The 16542-nt window shown below is 48.1% G+C and overlaps 1 protein-coding gene across 10 annotated transcripts in view; it reads right to left on the bottom strand.

Annotated features, from left to right (window-relative positions):
- The window catches only part of PDE8B (phosphodiesterase 8B), a 300637-nt gene that overhangs the window by 15612 nt on the left and 268483 nt on the right, over nt 1–16542 (bottom strand). For all 10 annotated transcript variants that reach the window (XM_045197875.2, XM_053912407.2, XM_045197874.2 and 7 more), the window contains 7 exons: nt 14603–14679; nt 13125–13289; nt 11026–11071; nt 10441–10576; nt 9326–9524; nt 5043–5260; nt 3261–3381 (listed from right to left, as the gene is read on the bottom strand). In XM_045197875.2, the coding sequence (XP_045053810.1) occupies nt 3261–3381; nt 5043–5260; nt 9326–9524; nt 10441–10576; nt 11026–11071; nt 13125–13289; nt 14603–14679 (962 nt within the window). The remainder of the gene's footprint in view (nt 1–3260; nt 3382–5042; nt 5261–9325; nt 9525–10440; nt 10577–11025; nt 11072–13124; nt 13290–14602; nt 14680–16542) is intronic.

Below are 16542 nucleotides of genomic sequence, written 5' to 3' on the forward strand. Positions count from 1 at the left end.
GTGGGTCATATTTTCTTATCCATTCAGCTATTCTATGTCTTTTGATTGGAGCATTTAATCCATTTATGTCTAAGGTTATTATTGATAGGTAGTTATTCATTGCCATTTTTTCATACCTGTGTTCCTTTCTCTTATTCTTTTCCTTCCTTTCCTTAAAGCAGTCCCTTTAGCATCTCTTGCAGAGCTGGTTTGGTGGAGCTGTATTCTTTTAGACTTCTTTTGTCTGGGAATCTCTTTATTTGGCCTTCTATCTTGATTGAGAGCCTTGCTGGGTAAAGTAGCCTTGGTTGCAGTCCTCTGGTTCTCATTACTTGGAATATTTTTTGCCATTCTCTTCTGGCTTGGAGCGTTTCCATTGAGAAGTCAGTTGCTAATCTTATCGGGGCTCCCTTGTATGTTACTTCCTTTTTTTCCCTTGCTGCCTTTAAGATTCTTTGTCTTGGATTTTTGCCATTTTAATTATGGTGTGTCTTGCAGTGGGCCTCTTTGGGTTCCTCTTGCTTGGGACTCTCTGTGTTTCTGGATTTGTGTGACTTTTTCTCTCATCAGATTAAGGAAATTTTCCATCATTACTTTTTCAAACAGGTTTTCTATCCCTTGGTCTTCTTCTTCTTCTGGTATCCCTATTATACGGATATTATTGCGTTTCATGTTGTCCTGCATTTCCCTTAACCCCTCTTCATTCTTTCTGAGCCTCTTTTCCTTTTCTTGCTCATTCTGGGTGCTTTTTTCTACCTTGTCCTCCAGTTCGCTGATCTGGTCCTCTGCTTCATCAAGCCTGCTTTTGATTCATTTTACTGTGTTCTTCAGTTCAGAAATTGTATTCTTCATTTCCTCTTGGCCCTTGTTGATAGTTTCTATTTCCTTTTTCATGTTGATATACTTTGCAGTGAGTTCATTGTAGTTTCCCTGTAGTTTCTGGAAGTTCTCTGTGAGTTCAGTGAGCTTCCTGATAACCATTGCTTTGAACTCAGCATCTGATAGTTGACTTGCCTCTTTTTCAGTTAGCATTCTTTCTGAGGCTTCCTCCTTTCCTTTCACTTGGGGATTGTTTCTTTGTCTTCCCATTGTTTGTGAGACTCTTCTTGTTAGCCTCTGTTGCTTAATTTGATCTGACTCCCTTGGCTTATGGTATGAACTTCTATGGTAGAATGCCAGTGGGATTCAGTAGTGCCGTCTCCTTAACCTCCTGTGCTCACTAGTCTTGAGCTGACGTTTATGGTTCTAACAGGATCTAACTCTGGTCTTTTAGAGCTCCAGGTTTTATTGTCTCACCTGTGGGAAAAAGAGAAGAAGAAAAAAAAGAAGGAAGGAAGGAAGGAAGGATAAAAAAAGATCAGAGGAAAGATAAGGAGTTTTAACAAAAATTAAAATAAATAAATAAACAATGCAGGAAGAAGGAATAAAAAAAGAAAGAAGGACAGAAAGGAAGAAGGAATTTAGGGAAAAGGAGAAAAAAAAGTCTTTTGCAGGCTTTAAACCAGTCAGGTTAGTTCTGCTGGTCTTCCTGTCTGTGAAACGGGAGGGGGTGGTTGGAGGGATTGGTTTCACTTTTCTCCCTTTCTGAGCCACACTCTTCGCTGTTGTTCAGCCTCCAGTCCAGTTCCTCAGGGTCCTTCTGCTCCCCACTAGGCCTTTAGTTCGCCAGTTGTGCTGTCCTTGAGGTGCCCCAGTTAGGGGCAACTCACACTCCACCTTCCTGCTCTTTGCTGTCCTAGATGCTAGGAGCTCTTGGTGCTCCTTCAGGGTAGTTCAGCCACCTATTGGGTCAAGTCTTTCCGGGGACTGCAGTCTCCCCTAGTCCTGCAGCTCCTTTCTGCTGGGCATTCTGCCTTCCTCCTGGAGAGCGAGTAGGCCCTGCAGGGGTCTGTGTGCAGGGGCTAGGTGGGAGCTGTTCTGAACTGGTGCTTTAGGTGTGGTCGCCCATGGGCAGCCAGGGCAGCCAGGCTGTTGATCGGGTTGAGCACCGATCCCCGGCTTTGGGCCTGTGCGCCGGCGCAGCCAGCCGTTGATCCAGGTGCGCACCCACCCAGGCACTTTGGGCCTGTGCGCCCAGGCAGCCGAGCCGCTGAGCTGGATGCACACTGATCCCTGGCTTTGGGCCGGGGTAGCTGGGCCGCTGATCAGGTTGCACGCCCACCCAGGGTTTCAGTTGTGGGCATCCAGGCCACTGATTGGGGTATGCACCCACCCGCGGTTTCAGTTGTGGGCGCCCAACCAGGCTTCAGGTGAGCGCTGGGGCTGCTAATCCCCCGTTCACAGACCTGGGGCTGAGGGGGGAGGCACGCCAGAGGCCTCGGCTGCTGCAGAGAGTTCTCTAACTAGCCGCTGAGTGCCTCTATTTTCTCTCTTTCTTTATGAGAAATTCTTCCTATTCAAGCCCCCTGGTCCAAACAAGCACCTGGCCTCTCACACAGCCCAGCCTGGCTCTCTCCCAAGAATCCTGCAGCAGACCCTGTGCCCAGGCTGGGGCTTCAGCTGCCCTGGTCCCCGTGCTGGTCCCAGGGACCTTATTGTCCTTAAGCACTCTTCTTACCGTCAGATCTTTCAATGTCCTTTATCTTTGGTCTCCGATCTTCATATATGCTGGAATACTGTTGGCTGTTTGCTCTGCTCCTCAGATCAGCTAGGTGTTTCACTGGTGCTGAGGGGAAGTGGACTCTGCTCCCACCTATCTCGCTGCCATCTTCTCCCAACCCCCCTCTGATCTCATTTTAAACGAGAGATGTGAACTTGGTACACACCCTCCCCAAACTGGAGTTTGTAGGGACTGTAACATGGGTCCAAGGTACATCAGTAAATTTTAAAGAGGAAAAACAGCTTATGCTTTTATTTGCAAGTAGTCACTCCCAGTTTGACCATCTATAGTCTTTAGATATAGAAGGAATATAGATCTTTAAAATGTCCATTTTTGAAATCACCGAACGGCTCAAAGAACAATTAGGAAGGGCTTGGACCCCCTAAAATAGCACCGCTTGTGCTAGTGTGCTGTCTGCGGGTTCCTCCCTTCACATGCTTCGGGCCTGCCGCCTCCTGTCGCCACCGCGGCTGCCTCAGAACCTTTCTTTCCAGGAGCTCAGAGTTGCTGCGGACACTCCGTCTGTCCTTGCCTGAAGAAAGGCCAGCACTGTCAACCCTTCTTTACCACCTTCAAGCAAATAATTTCCTTGCATTGAAGACAGAAAATGCTTTGAGGCCAGACAGAGGAGGCTCTAATGGAAATACATTCTGATGTAACTTACTACACGGGAAGTGCTTACCTCAGCTGCCATGGGCTTGTTGATGCTGTTCACAAATTTGTTCACATGTTCAAAGTGTTTTGTCATCTCTGTTGCTAAGACCATGTCAATAATAGCCTGGCGCAGCGTTCGATAATGGTTCCTAAAATAACCAGAAGACAAAGAGCCTTGTTCACATCACGTCCCGAAATAGAACTGCTCCGCTGCCACTTCCCCACACTTCCCACACTCTGTGAGGGAATAAGTGCAGACACCAAAAAAGTTTGCCTGCTTATCCTCCCACTAAACCTGGACTTGTCGACACTTCCATTTTCCCCACTGACAGCCGACCCTTCCTCATACGATTTATGAATATGCATTAAAAAGTAACTTGTCACATGGTAGCCACTTATTTTACAAGGTGATTCTACCTTCTCTTGGCAACATCAAAACAGTGAGATGGAAGGAAATGACAAGTTCCTTCCCTATAAGGTTGGTGCATCAATCCAATGAACTGTTCTATTGCATTCAATGCAGGCATAGTAATTCTTCATATACAGAATGATTAGTGAGCATTTGGTCCTGCCTAAATGTCCATGCTTCGAATATGTCCCTGGGGTCAAGTGGCTCAATGTTTATTTACACTTCTGGTTTATAGGACTAATACATAAAAAATACTATCATATTTTATTGATCTAATAGTTGTGTTGTGGCTACAGCTGGTAATAACCCTTTTTGCATTGGTAGCCTAGCTGGTCATGGCACGTGGGGCCAGGGAGGAGGGTTGGGGTTCGAACATCACGGAAGAGCAGGATTTATATTAGCTTTGCACACTTCAGACAGGTCTGAATTTCAAGGACCTTTTGGTATGGATGTTTTGGACAGGACCAAATGTCCTCCTTCAAGGCAGAGAATTGTCATTTCTTCCAATGATGGCATTGGAAGAATGCTTTCTCAGTATGGAAGAATGTTTTTTCATTAATAAGTAATTCTCTAAATTACAACTAGAAGTTGTAATGAATGGAACAACAACCCTACCCAAAATTATTGTCCATTTCCTATCTTCTAACTTCAAGAGCCAGAATGGGGACCTGAGTAAAATTGACTATTGGAACGAATTGTGTGTGAGAGTTCTAAAAACAATCCTTTTGATACTGATGAAATTTAATTGGAAGGCAGAATAACAGTTCTCCATATTTCTCAGATTTCTAGAGACCAAACTGATAGGTTCATGTTGACAAGTGGGCCGTGAGGCCTGACTGAGCTCTGTGCCCTCTGCACTTGCCCTCTCCCAGGGGACTGCCCTCCAGCCTGGCTGGTGCCATGTGGTAGTAAGCATGGCCCGACTACAGGGTTGTGGCAGGCAAGAGGTGGAAACCTGCCCACCCGCTGGGCTCCAGCGGCCCTGCTGGGACCTGTAGAACACTCTCCTCCTGAGTAAGGGTTTTAAGTGGCCACAAATCAAGCTGGGGAAAGACAGGGAAGGATATACTTTTCTTGAATTACACAAAAGATGGCCTCTCCTCCTAGGAGGGTAAAAATATCTACTAATTAGTTATATAATCAGTATTTACAGAGTTGCTGTGTATAAAACATTTTCATGAACTCATTGAAGACCAAGTGAGATTTAAAAAGATGAAAGTCTGGAAAGAACAACTGAGGGTACAAGGGCCAGGGTATTACTTTACTCTCTGATACAGTGGAACAAGCTGCTGCCCCTTCTCCTTTCCCCTCAGAGGCCGCCAAGTACGTGGAGAAGTTAGGGATGACAGTGTCATACTTGTACTTCACAAACCTGAGCACAGGAGCGCAAGTACAACCAACCTGTCAATGTGCTTGAAAATGTTGCATTTGCTGTCCTTCACCGTCAGCTGGAAGGCCAGGGCTGTGTGGTGACTCTCCAAGACAGCGGTGTCATTATAGAGCACAGCAAGTTCACTGCCTGCATTGCAGAGGAAAGAGTTGGTCCTTCCCGGGTGGTCCACGTCATGGACTGTGGCGGCAATCAGTGCTGCCACCTCATCCAGCTGGTCGAGGCTGCCCTGGGGTCGGGGGAGGCAAGGTTCAGCGTTACCCACTGGGTGCAGGAGAGCTTTGCTCACCCTTGCTCTCAGGAGGGAAGAGGCCTGCGGAGTGGGGATTGTGGGAATGTTCTCCCCAGCCCACTGAGCCTTCTCTGACTTCCTGGAAGCTAGGAGCCTCCCTAGGACGGGTTGCTGTGCTGTGACTTATCTGGAAGGATATAATGGGTACCTAAATCTTTTTCCCCAGAGTCCACTCACTCCTCTTCTGCAGGAAGAAGCCAAAATGGGCCTGTTGGGATGCCTGCCATGTGTGTTGCCACGTCTCTTCCACGCAGAGAGAGAGCAGACAGTGGCCTGCAGTCGCAGATACTACTTGTTTGGTTTGCATACTTCGGAAAAGGTTTTGAGAGAGTGGCAGAAAGTGGCACAGATACAACACAATTCTTCACATGAAGGTAAACTGATTAGAACCAAGCAGTACAAGGAGTGAAGAATTTTCCCAGGAAAACTGAGGTGAAGGGGGGTCTTGCTGTTAGAACAAAATTCAGCTCTGGGCCAGCAGGTGGTAAAGGCAAAAAGGGAAACCCTCCTCCTACAGTTCTCATTATGTAATTAAAGAACAAGAGGATCGGGGGATACAAGTGTTTTCTCAGCTCACAGCTTTAGGAAGAAGTTACCAAGTGGGCTGCTGTTGCATTAGAGACACCGCCCTGTATGAACTCATTCATCTGATAATCTGTGGGATGCCTCCTGGGCCCCCAGCTGCCACGCACAGCGCTGCAGCTGCAGTGATGCTCTGTGCCGGCGTCGTCTCTGCACTCGTGGAGCTGATCGTTGGGGAAGGCACAAATTAGTAAAAAACACAAAACTAAACTAAACACTCCACACAAATGAAAGTAACACTGTGAGATGTGCTAGTAAGGGTGTTAGAGGCGCTCTGAGGGTAACCATGTGGCCTGATGTAGTTTAGGGCAGCGCGGCCCATTCACCTTTCTGTGGTGATGGACGTGTTTCTGTCTGTGCTATCCAATACGGTAGCCCCTAGTCGTGGGCGGCTACTGGACGCTTGAAATGTGGACAGTGCAACTGAAGAACCGAGTTTTTCAACTTCTATAATTTTAGTTAAATGTGAATAGCCACATGTGGCTAACGGCCACCACATTGGACAGCACAGGCCCAGAGGCTGGGCAGGGATGGCTTCCCTAAGGAAGGGCCTTTCATGCTGAAGCCTGAGAGATAAGCAGGCATTGCCTAGGCAGAGAATTCCAGGCAGAACAGCCTATGATGCTCCCAAGGTGAAACAAAAAAGTGGTTTATTCACTGAAGGTTAAATGAGGGGAAAAGTGATCCCCAAGATGAGGCTGGAGGGTTAGGCATAATATTTGATAGTCCCAAGTTGTTCTCACAGGCTGAGGGAGGAAAAACTACTCCAGTGCTAACTGGTAAGTCTGAGGCTCAGCCCTGAAGGCTTTCTTGAAAGCTCTCCCTACCATTTCCATTTCCAGCCCTGACCTGGGGCTAGTGGGTAACTCTGGCTTGGCCCCTGGCCACACAGCAGGTTTCCTGAACGGGGACAGCAGTCAATGCTGCTCTCTCAGCTCTTCTCCGAGACTGATTCTGTGATGCTTAAAGCAGAAAAACGTGCCTGGTCCCATTTTGCTGCTGGTCAGGAGAGGCCAAGCTAACCTGCAGGTACAGGTGGGGCCCAGGGCTGTCCCAACTTGGGCTCCGCCCTGACTGATTCTACCCCTCAGCCAGTGCTCCTAGGGTAAGCTCAATCTTGCTTGGAGCCTGGGGCCAATTGTAAAATTCATCAACGAAACAGGTTCGTGTAACAGGAGTAAACACAAACAGCATTAGATGAGATCTGCCTTCCCGCTTGCACTGACTGATTTTAACCTGGCACCTTTACAGAGGCACCAGTAATGGGCCACGTCCTGCAGTGTTGGAGGGATTGTCTGATATGCACTGTCTGATGAGACGGGGGGTGTGGGGGAGGAAGACTGGGTCTGCTCACTAGCATGTGGGAGAAGCAAGGCCTCTGTGGGAGGGTGGGGCTGTCTTCCAATCCCACAACAGGAGAAGTTCCAAATCCTCTGAGGTGCCGACTTTTCTGCACATTTTTCCCCTTTGACCAGCAGGAAGGATGTGGGTCATACTGAGGCAAATTGGCCAGAATGAACTCCCTTCTGGACCAGCCTTCGAACAGTCCCTCATCTAGGGTAAATAGTCACTTACACCAGGAGAACAGCAATGGGAGGCTGACTCCCCTGACCTCTCCACTGGCAGGGGTTCCTGGGAACCGGCAGGAGTGGGGAGAGGATAGGGGCCATTACCAGCTGAAGGGCATGTTATCTCGATGGCTGGGCTGAGGGTGTGGAGCCATGCCATAGGGACACTTAAGAATTTTAGCCTTACCACATAAAGAAATTAGGGGTGACATGATGTGGGCATTTCATAAAAACACACTTCCCTGCTTCATCAGTGGCCGTGGGTCTGGGGGAAGAGGCCTCAGGAGTGAATCCTACTTGAAATCTCTCACATGGACTAACCAGTGACTTTGGGCTGCTGACTAAACCTCTGAGCTCAGGGGCCCCTTCCAGCCCAGTTCTCCACGGTTCCTTGCAGCTTGAAATTTCCTGATTCTCTGGCCGGGGCTGCCGGAGGTAGAAGATGTCTTGCATTGCGAGTGCATTATGTCTAGTCTTAGACTTGTTCCTATTGCTGCTGTTTGAGAAATTCAACCAGAGCCTGAATGCATTAACAGAGCTCAGATTTTAAACAAAAATTCTTATTTTAGGAGAGGGAGATTAAGGGAGATAATAAAGTAACTAAGCATTCCCCAATTTATCACACATTGACATTTTTCTGGAGTGGTTCTGCTTAAGTGGGGTTCATCTTTAACTCAAGGCTGCAGTAGCTGTAGATCACTTGGGTCTTGGGTTAAGGCCCTGGGGCCTGTCCTCGGTTGGCAGTGGGTGACCTCAGCTGTGTGATATCTATGCAGTGTGAAGTGGAGGACCGCGAACCTGCCGTGGAGACCTGAAGCGTCTCAGTTCCTCAAAGACAAGTGCTATAGAAACGGGCCGATACCACCTGGGATCACACCTTTTTCTAAAGTAGGAGACAAAAATCTTCAAAAGCATCATTCTTGGAACACATTCTTTGCTTTCTTGCTGATGAAAGTGGATCCTAGGATCCAAGGCTGAGAAGGAAATAAACCCCTCCCCATTTTGGTGCCATTCCTGTTTCCCTCCACCTGGCCCACTACAGTTCTCCTCAACCACTGGGCCTTACAGCTAAAGATCGAAGGCCAGGCATTTGCAGGTCCATGTGGATTCCAGTCCCTATGCAGCACTTCCTCCAGGGGTATCAGTAGTCTGAGCTTCGGTTCTAATCGTAGCAAAGGGATTACAAGCTTCATCGAGCAGATGATGACAGTCGGCAAGGAGGGGAGATGGGATCTCTTGCCAGCTGTCGATGGGGTGTGCAGAGGGCTGCCCTGCAAACCAGCACCTGTACCTGTCAGTACTGACTTCAAAGTAAGACGAAGGGACATGGACCTCTTTCAGAATTTCACGACAGTCATTAATATGCAGAGGCGCATGTCTACACCTACACAACACACGCGCATGTATGCAAATCAGCACAATGCTGAAGCGCTCAGTGCTGTCTGGGTTATAATGTAACAATGGCCAAACTCTGGCCCTAAAACTTAACCTCTAGACCTAGTAACCATTTGCTATATAATTAACTTCTGTCCTCTAACCCAGTGTTACAAAGGGCTCCTTGTGAACATTTGGAGAATGTGTTCATTCATGGATCCACCAGGCATGCAATGGACTCTTTATGGTGGCATAGCCCAGTAATTTTAGGCATTGGAGGGAGGGGGAGGGCTAGGAGAAAAGGCTATGTCCTTTCAGCACCAAATGACCAGTTCACTTGTAGCCAACAGCAACCACCACCACCACAAAACCTGTCAAATCGATTACAAAACAGCTCTTTGCCTAAAATATGTGCTAAGATTGAATCCTCGGGTCTCCAGTTGAGGCAAGTAACTAGGTCATGATACCAAAATTCTACCTTCACTCTTTCCTTTCCAAGGAAGAAGGCGGTGGCATGCAGGACATCAGCAGCATGGGTGGAGTTATGGTAAGCATTGGAGGAGTGGTAGTTGGCCTCAATCACTTGGAGCCAGGCCCGAAGAGTAGTTTCAGAACAGTGTAAAAATTCACATACTCCGAACCGGGAAAAGACCTTTAAGCCCAGGTAAACCAATGGCCTGGAAAATAAGAAAACAAACCCTGATTCATTGTATTCGCTGGCCCCAAAACGGCTTTCTTTGATGATACTGAGGAATGGGGAACAGAGGCATTTTTCTTCTGATGCTTACCCCATGCACAGGGGCATAAAAAACATCTCCTCCCCCAGTTAGAAGCTAGGACATCCCCTCACTAGCCACTTATTTGAAACTAGGTGCCTCGTGGTGGTCAGTCCAAATGATTTCCAGAGTTTCTCTTCATTATTGCCTGCAGTGGCTCTAACAACCAAGAAAGACCCCTGGTAGTTCCTCTGCATCTGTACTTCACATAGGCTCTGTACTTCCTTTGTGTCCCCTGAGGAAGTTACTGAGCCTAAGGACAAAAGGAATGGCTTGTGTGGTCTCGGCCAAGTCATATCATGTACAATTATGTTACTCACTTACAGATGAGAGGCACTCACATCCTAATAGACTAACACCCCTGGAAGACGTAGCCTTCTCCTGCTGGAAGAAGACTTTGTGAGTTATCCAGCCCTTGCCCCGCCCACAGAATGGGTGGGAAGGAAAGTCTGTGGTGCTCTCAGACTCATTGTGTAAGGTGAGCCGTCAACAAGTTTGGGACTGGGAACTCTTAGAACTCTTGGCACATTAGCACAAAGGAGCAACCTGGGCAGATCTGAAAAGGACAAAGTATTTCCTTGTCCTGGGTCATCACCACGCTGATCCCATGTCTTACCCACTAATACTCTCTCTCCATAAAGGAGCTCACGCAGGGGCCGCGGTCTACTCGGTCCACACTCCCCCAGCATGGCAAAAAAAGGCACAGCCTGTGAGGTCCCTTGTGGCAAGGCCTCACGTCTCCCTCGAAGTTTCCCGATGCGCAAGTCTTGAGGTTGGCCATCAGTCCTCCCTGCCTGCAGCCAGAGAAGCCACATACCTTTTATGTGTAACAGCTTCCAACTCAAAGATGTTGAACTCCCAACTTTCCTCATTATCCAGTAACTGGGCGATACAAGGGGGGACATCGTTGATGGTTATTGGCATCGCCAGGTGACTGTGACTCTGGTGCACGTCTGGGCAAACAGATGGGGCGGGAAGGCTGGTTAACAGTGGCACCTGGAGGGCCCTGGAGCACCTGTCATCACTCTCATGGCTGCTCCTGCAAAAAGGAAGTCCTGAACTTCCCAGACTAGGGAGATTGTCACTTCAGGGCTCTTCTCTCATATTGCTAAATTTCAAGGCCCTCAAATAGAAAAATAATTCAGTTTGTCTGTTTAAATGTATAGAGATTTGCAATTCTTATTCTGACAGTGTTCAGAGAAGTAAGTTTAATTAGGAGACCTGGTTTCAAGAGCAGACCATTAGAGATGCTTAAACTTTGGTGAGACCGACAGGAAGTAACACCAAGCTCTCCCCCCGCTCCCTGCCCCCTGCTGCAACCCACACACCGAGTCATTGCAACACTGGGGATGCACAGGCCAGAGACGGGTTGTAAGTACCAAGCCGACAGGTGGCAACTTACTCTTAGTGAACACGTACTCGTTTCCTGACAACCTTCTCAGGCCATCCTGGAATGAAGAAAGATGCTATTAGAAGCACGTTTTATTTGCCAGTATCATTTTCTCATTTCTTTCATTAGCCAAAGAGATTTGATTCCTGAATTACCCAGTCAATCTGGAACTCCAAGTTGCAGCTTGAAACTAAACCAGAACAATAGCTGTAAGACACAGGGTAGTCTCCCTCCATGGCTGTTAGCCCCAGGAGATGGAGAACCGAGAATGAAGTGCAAATGACCGCGTTCAGGGCTCACACCTGAGCTGTGAATTGGCTCCATTCTCAAGCCATCTTTTCTTTTCTGGCATTTTGAAGGCACATCAATGACATCACGGAAGTGAATTTGCTTTGGTTTGGATGGGTGTGATTTTAAAGTGACCCTACTAACCCTCATAGGGACTGTATTATTTGATTTACTTATTAGGGAGAAAAGGCCATGGGCCACATCTGGGAACTCCTTAACGTAAAGCCTTAAAAAGTTTGAGCTAAATTTTGACTAATATCTAATTTTTTTCCAACTTTATTTTGTTTTGCAACATAAGCATTGTTGTTAGCACTTAAAAGAAAAGCTTCTGGATTCGAGATCTTTGGAGGGACAGCATAAGGGAGTAGACAATTCCAGTGTTCTGCCATTTACTAGGCTCTTGAACTTGAACTAGTCCCCAGATATTCTTACATCTCAGTTTCCTTCCCTTCATTTTCTACCTCTGAGTACCTAATTTTTTTTAGATCTTTTGTAATTGTATAATTTATAATTGTTTGCCATCCCAAGAAAGTGTTCCCCTGAAGTCATACCTTGGATCTTTAGGTCAAGAGCTTCATTTTTACAGCTGAATAAAAGATAGGTCAACAATGGCCACAACTGCCCTGCCTCTAAGACAGATCTCACAGGGACTCTGCTGCTCGTTCTTTGCCTTTCTCTCTCCTCTTACAGCACTACGTGGAGAGGAGCCCCAGGATGGTATGGCGGCAGGGAGAAGGAGGACCTGTAACTTGCCCAGGAATCAGAACCCTTCCGCCACAGCTCTGCAGTGGCCACCTTCCTGAAAGACCTTGGCCAGCACGCTCTCTAAGCGAAGCCTAGGCTGCGTTGGGTTGGGGCAACCAAGGCCAGCCCAGGGGCAGGAAGGGAATAGGAGGTCCCTCAGATTATAGGCTCATCAGAGACCTTTAGTAGGAACAAGGAGAATGGATCAGAAAGCCAGTCAACACTCAGCATTTGGTGGCAGGGCTAGATGACAGCCTTTAAAATAAAACACGTAGATGACTCTTGGACTTTGTTTTTCTCCCAGAGAATTCCTCCAGCTTCAGCCTCTGATACGGAACACAAATGAATCATTCGAATTTTCTTCTTTTTCTTTACTTGCTGATAGATAATGATCACAGCCAAACAGATCACAGTAAAACACTAGAACAGGGTGAGTCCTTGGAAATCAGCCACTGCTGGTGGTTACAAGCCACGGTGCCTGGTGTCTGAGTGTTGGGCGGGGGCAGGGAAGGGGGGCTTCTCCCCCCACCCAACTCCCCACCAAGCCAGAGCAGCTCCATTCTGCTTTTATCCTATTCTGGAGGGGCCTTCTATGTAAGCTTTTATTTAAAGAAAGGATTCTACAGCTAAGATTTTGGAAACTAGAGCTGTGTCCAAGTACAAACCCTTCCAATTATGTAAAGCGCCTGAGGCCGGAGGAAACCTAGCCATAACCTCAACCCAAGACTGTGCCTACCAGGCCAAGGGGAAGAAGTGAACAAGGGCCCCATCATGCATATTTGCCTGCCTTCAGCTGCCTATGAACTCTGCCCCGTACATGGATTCTGAAGGGGGTGCTGTCTCCCACTGCTGTGGTCGGTCAGCTTTACAAAGCTGCGACAGAAAGATAAATGCAACAATTCCTTGACTAATACCACACCCGTAAATTTTGGTGCATATGTTTCTGGTTATGCTGATGTTCACCCTCACAATAGGTATTTCGGTAATTACAGGTAACAGTACGTGTTACATGTTATGTGTAGCCTAGCACACGTTTAATGTCCTGCCCCCGGCATTTCTGGTTTCTCCTGATCACTCACAGTCATCAGGCCTCCGACGAGATCACTGGTGTGAGGGTCTTCATCTTTGGTACCCAGCTGAGGGGAGTACAATTCTGTGGTCCGTAAAATTTCTAAAACTCTGTCCAAGGCTTCTGCTACTGTGACGGGGCTGTTTTCTTGGGCTGCGTTGATTATATTTATAACCTAAGGAGGGAAAGAAAGAAAAAAAAATTGACGACATTAGGATTCTACTTCCTGTGCATATACACCTGGAATCCAAAAGAAATCAGATGATAACACGCTGACCAGGGTGCCCAAGGGCTCTCACGGCACTCCCTTCTCCTGCCTCACCGAGTGCACTTCCTCAGGCTCCCCCAGCTCTTCCCCCAGCTCTCCCCTCCTACGGGGTGGAGAGCCTTTCTCTCACTCCCCAAGCCATCCAGGGACGAGCTCGTCCATTTCCATGCCTTTGGACACTTACCATCCATGTGCAAAGACTCTCAAATCTACGTCCCAGCTCTGAACTCTTGTTGACCTCCAGGCTTGTATATTCAATTGCCTACCTGACCTATCTATTGAAGTATCTTACGTACAGGTCCCAAACCGAACTCATGATTTCGCCCCCCTCTCCCCAAAGCAAGCAAGTAAACAACCAAACAAAGGAAGACAAGGAGGTTTGCTTTTTCCTCTGGTTTCCGCACCGGTAAAAAAGGCACCTCTATCCACGTGCAAACTGCAGTCTGAGAGGCCCTGGTTTGCACATCCCTTCCCCTGCGATCTCTCCCACCCTGACGATAGAATGAATCACCAAGTCAAATTGACTTTACCCCGGAATATTTCCTGATCTATTCACTTCTCTCCATCTTCCCTGCTGCAATTCTAGTACAGCTAACACCATTTCTTGCCTGAAATTCTGGAAAACCCCCCTAAGTGGCCCCTTCACTTTCACACTTGTCCTCGCCAATCCATCGTCTGCGTAACTGATCGTGCCCCTGCTTTCAGCCCCGAGGTGGTCTTCACTAACACAAACTGGAATGTAAACTCCTGGTTGTGGCCCAATGGGCCAGAATGAACTGAGCTCTGCACAGCTCCATGCCACTGTCTTCTCCCCTCTGTCTCCAAGCTCCGGCCACACTGACTTTCTTTCGGGCCCTCAAATGCTCCAATCCCCACTTCCCCACCTCAGTGCTCCCCCCCTTACTATGTCTGCTACCTAGAATATTCTTCCCCCATCTCCATGTCCTATGTAAAACATTACTTCCTCTACAGAGACACCCTCCCTCTCACACACCCCAAATACGGCCTCATCTGATTTCCTCTCATAAAACCTGTTTTCCTCTATAGAAGTTATTGCAATTTATAACAACATATTCATTGTGTTTGTTTAATATCTGTTTCCTCTACTAGACTGTAAACTTGCTGATGTCAGTGATGTGTCATTTATCGTTTTACCTCCAACACATAGCCCAGTGCTGGGTGACCCTGATTGCAGAGTGGAGGCAGCAGCTGCCACTCACCTTTGTGATGGGCGCCTCGATGGTCATGGAGTGGATCCTGGCCATAGATGGATAGCGACGGTTCTGGAGGCTCGGTGCTGGAGAGAAGTCAAGAAAGGTGTATCTGGTGTTGGTGGCTCAGCGTGGCTAAGTGCAGCAAAGGAGCCCATCAGAGCCGGGGGCCTGATTCTCAAAGCAGTGAATCCACCCATCTCTCAGTCCTAAAGGGCTAAGAGCATTGCTACTACCAGCCCGAGTTTGGAAAGGATGTTCTGGCCTGGAACTTTGGTGGTGGGAAGGCTTTAGGAGTCCCAGGTCCACCAGGGAAATTTCAGAGAAGGTTGATGGGATCCCGAGACCCTATCCCAACAGCCTAATGACTCCACAGGACTCATTTCCCCATAAGTCATTGCAGCCCATCAGGGGCAGTTCCATCACTTTCAACCCTTAGCCACTGGCCATGTAAGTGGATAACTGTGCAGTGTGGGAGAGGAGGTGGTCCAGGTTGGGGTGGGGAGTGGGCAGAAGAATGAACCCACGCTGAGTATGAATTAGGGCCAGGCACTCACATCCCTGAGCCGTTAGGTTCTTCACACCCAGAACCCATAGTGGCTCTAGCTCTAATCTCTGGCAACTTTCATTTTTAAATAATTTTATTTTTTTGAACAAGTAATGCTTACATGTGATTCAAAATTCAAAAGGTGGAAGCTCTACTTTAAAAGCACTGCTCTCATCAGATCTCCCTCTCCGTCCCTGTGAGGCAGGTGGGAGGGACAGAACCTGTGTGGTGTAGAAGGGACCACTTAATCTAGCCCCACCAGCAGAGCCGGCCTGCTACCCAGCCGTCTGTGTGGTCCCTCTGCTGCCAGAGCAGCCACACTGCGCACCTCGACTCTGCTATTTGCCCTGCCCTCCCCGTGCTCAGTGGAGATGACGAGTGCCCCGCAAACTCTGCTATGAAAACTGAGCTCACCTAGTTGCAGCCCCCTCAGTCGCCATCCTCCCCACCTAACGTGTTGTGTATCTGCACCCTCCAGCCACCTGAAGGTGTTTCAGTCCACCCTCCTTACATCCCTGTCACCTATCCCTCTCCCTCTGTGAACCGTCCGTCTTCTCTTTAGAGTCTTTGCTTCGTGCTAGCTCAGCCACTTCCCTCATACTCAGCTTGCCTGTTGTGCCCCAAAGGACTGGAAAGTCCTTCACTCGCCCTTCCTATTTATCCTCTTCAGTTACCACCCCAGTTCTCTCCTTTCTGTCAGTCACTAGCCATCCCCTCCTCATACCTGCGCAATCTGTCCTCATTTGCCAAATAAAAACCAACTGAACGAGTGAAACCCATGAGTCTGTTCTCAGCTCTGAAGTTCTCTGATCTCTCAGCATTTGACACTACCAGGCCTCTCCTTTCTTTTGCCACCCTCTTGCTCTTTGTTCTCGTGACTCTGTAACCACATGGCTTGCCCCCACTCTCGGGTCCTCTTCATTGGCCCTAGTTATCCTGCCGCCCTCTCACTGAGGGTGTACTTTCAAGCCTTGGACTCAGACCCTATCTTTCTATTACACACTCCCCCAGAGATGTTCCTCTGCTCATCTGTTACCTCTAGGACTCCCCAACCCACATCTCCAGCCTGAGTGCCTGCCTCGCATTTTAGCTTCCCTGGCATCTCCACAAAAACGAAGTTTATCATCTCCCCGGCCCCCACCCAACCACGCATGGAGACTTTCCTACTTCTGGAAACAGTGCTTATATCTTCCAGGCACAGAGGGATGAAATTTCAGAATCGTCTTTGACTTTCCCATCTCCCTGCAAATCCAGTGGATTGATTAGGCCTGGCTGAACTCAGAAAATGTTCTGCTCAAGTCTGTCTCACAATTCACCTGCAACATTTTATTAAGGGACAGTAAGGGCGTGTAACAGGAACACTGACAACTGGGTTTGTGTTGGAGTTGGAAAGCCACGATTC

This window comes from Desmodus rotundus, chromosome 1 (assembly GCF_022682495.2).
Source record: "Desmodus rotundus isolate HL8 chromosome 1, HLdesRot8A.1, whole genome shotgun sequence".
Taxonomy (NCBI): Eukaryota; Metazoa; Chordata; class Mammalia; order Chiroptera; family Phyllostomidae; genus Desmodus; species Desmodus rotundus.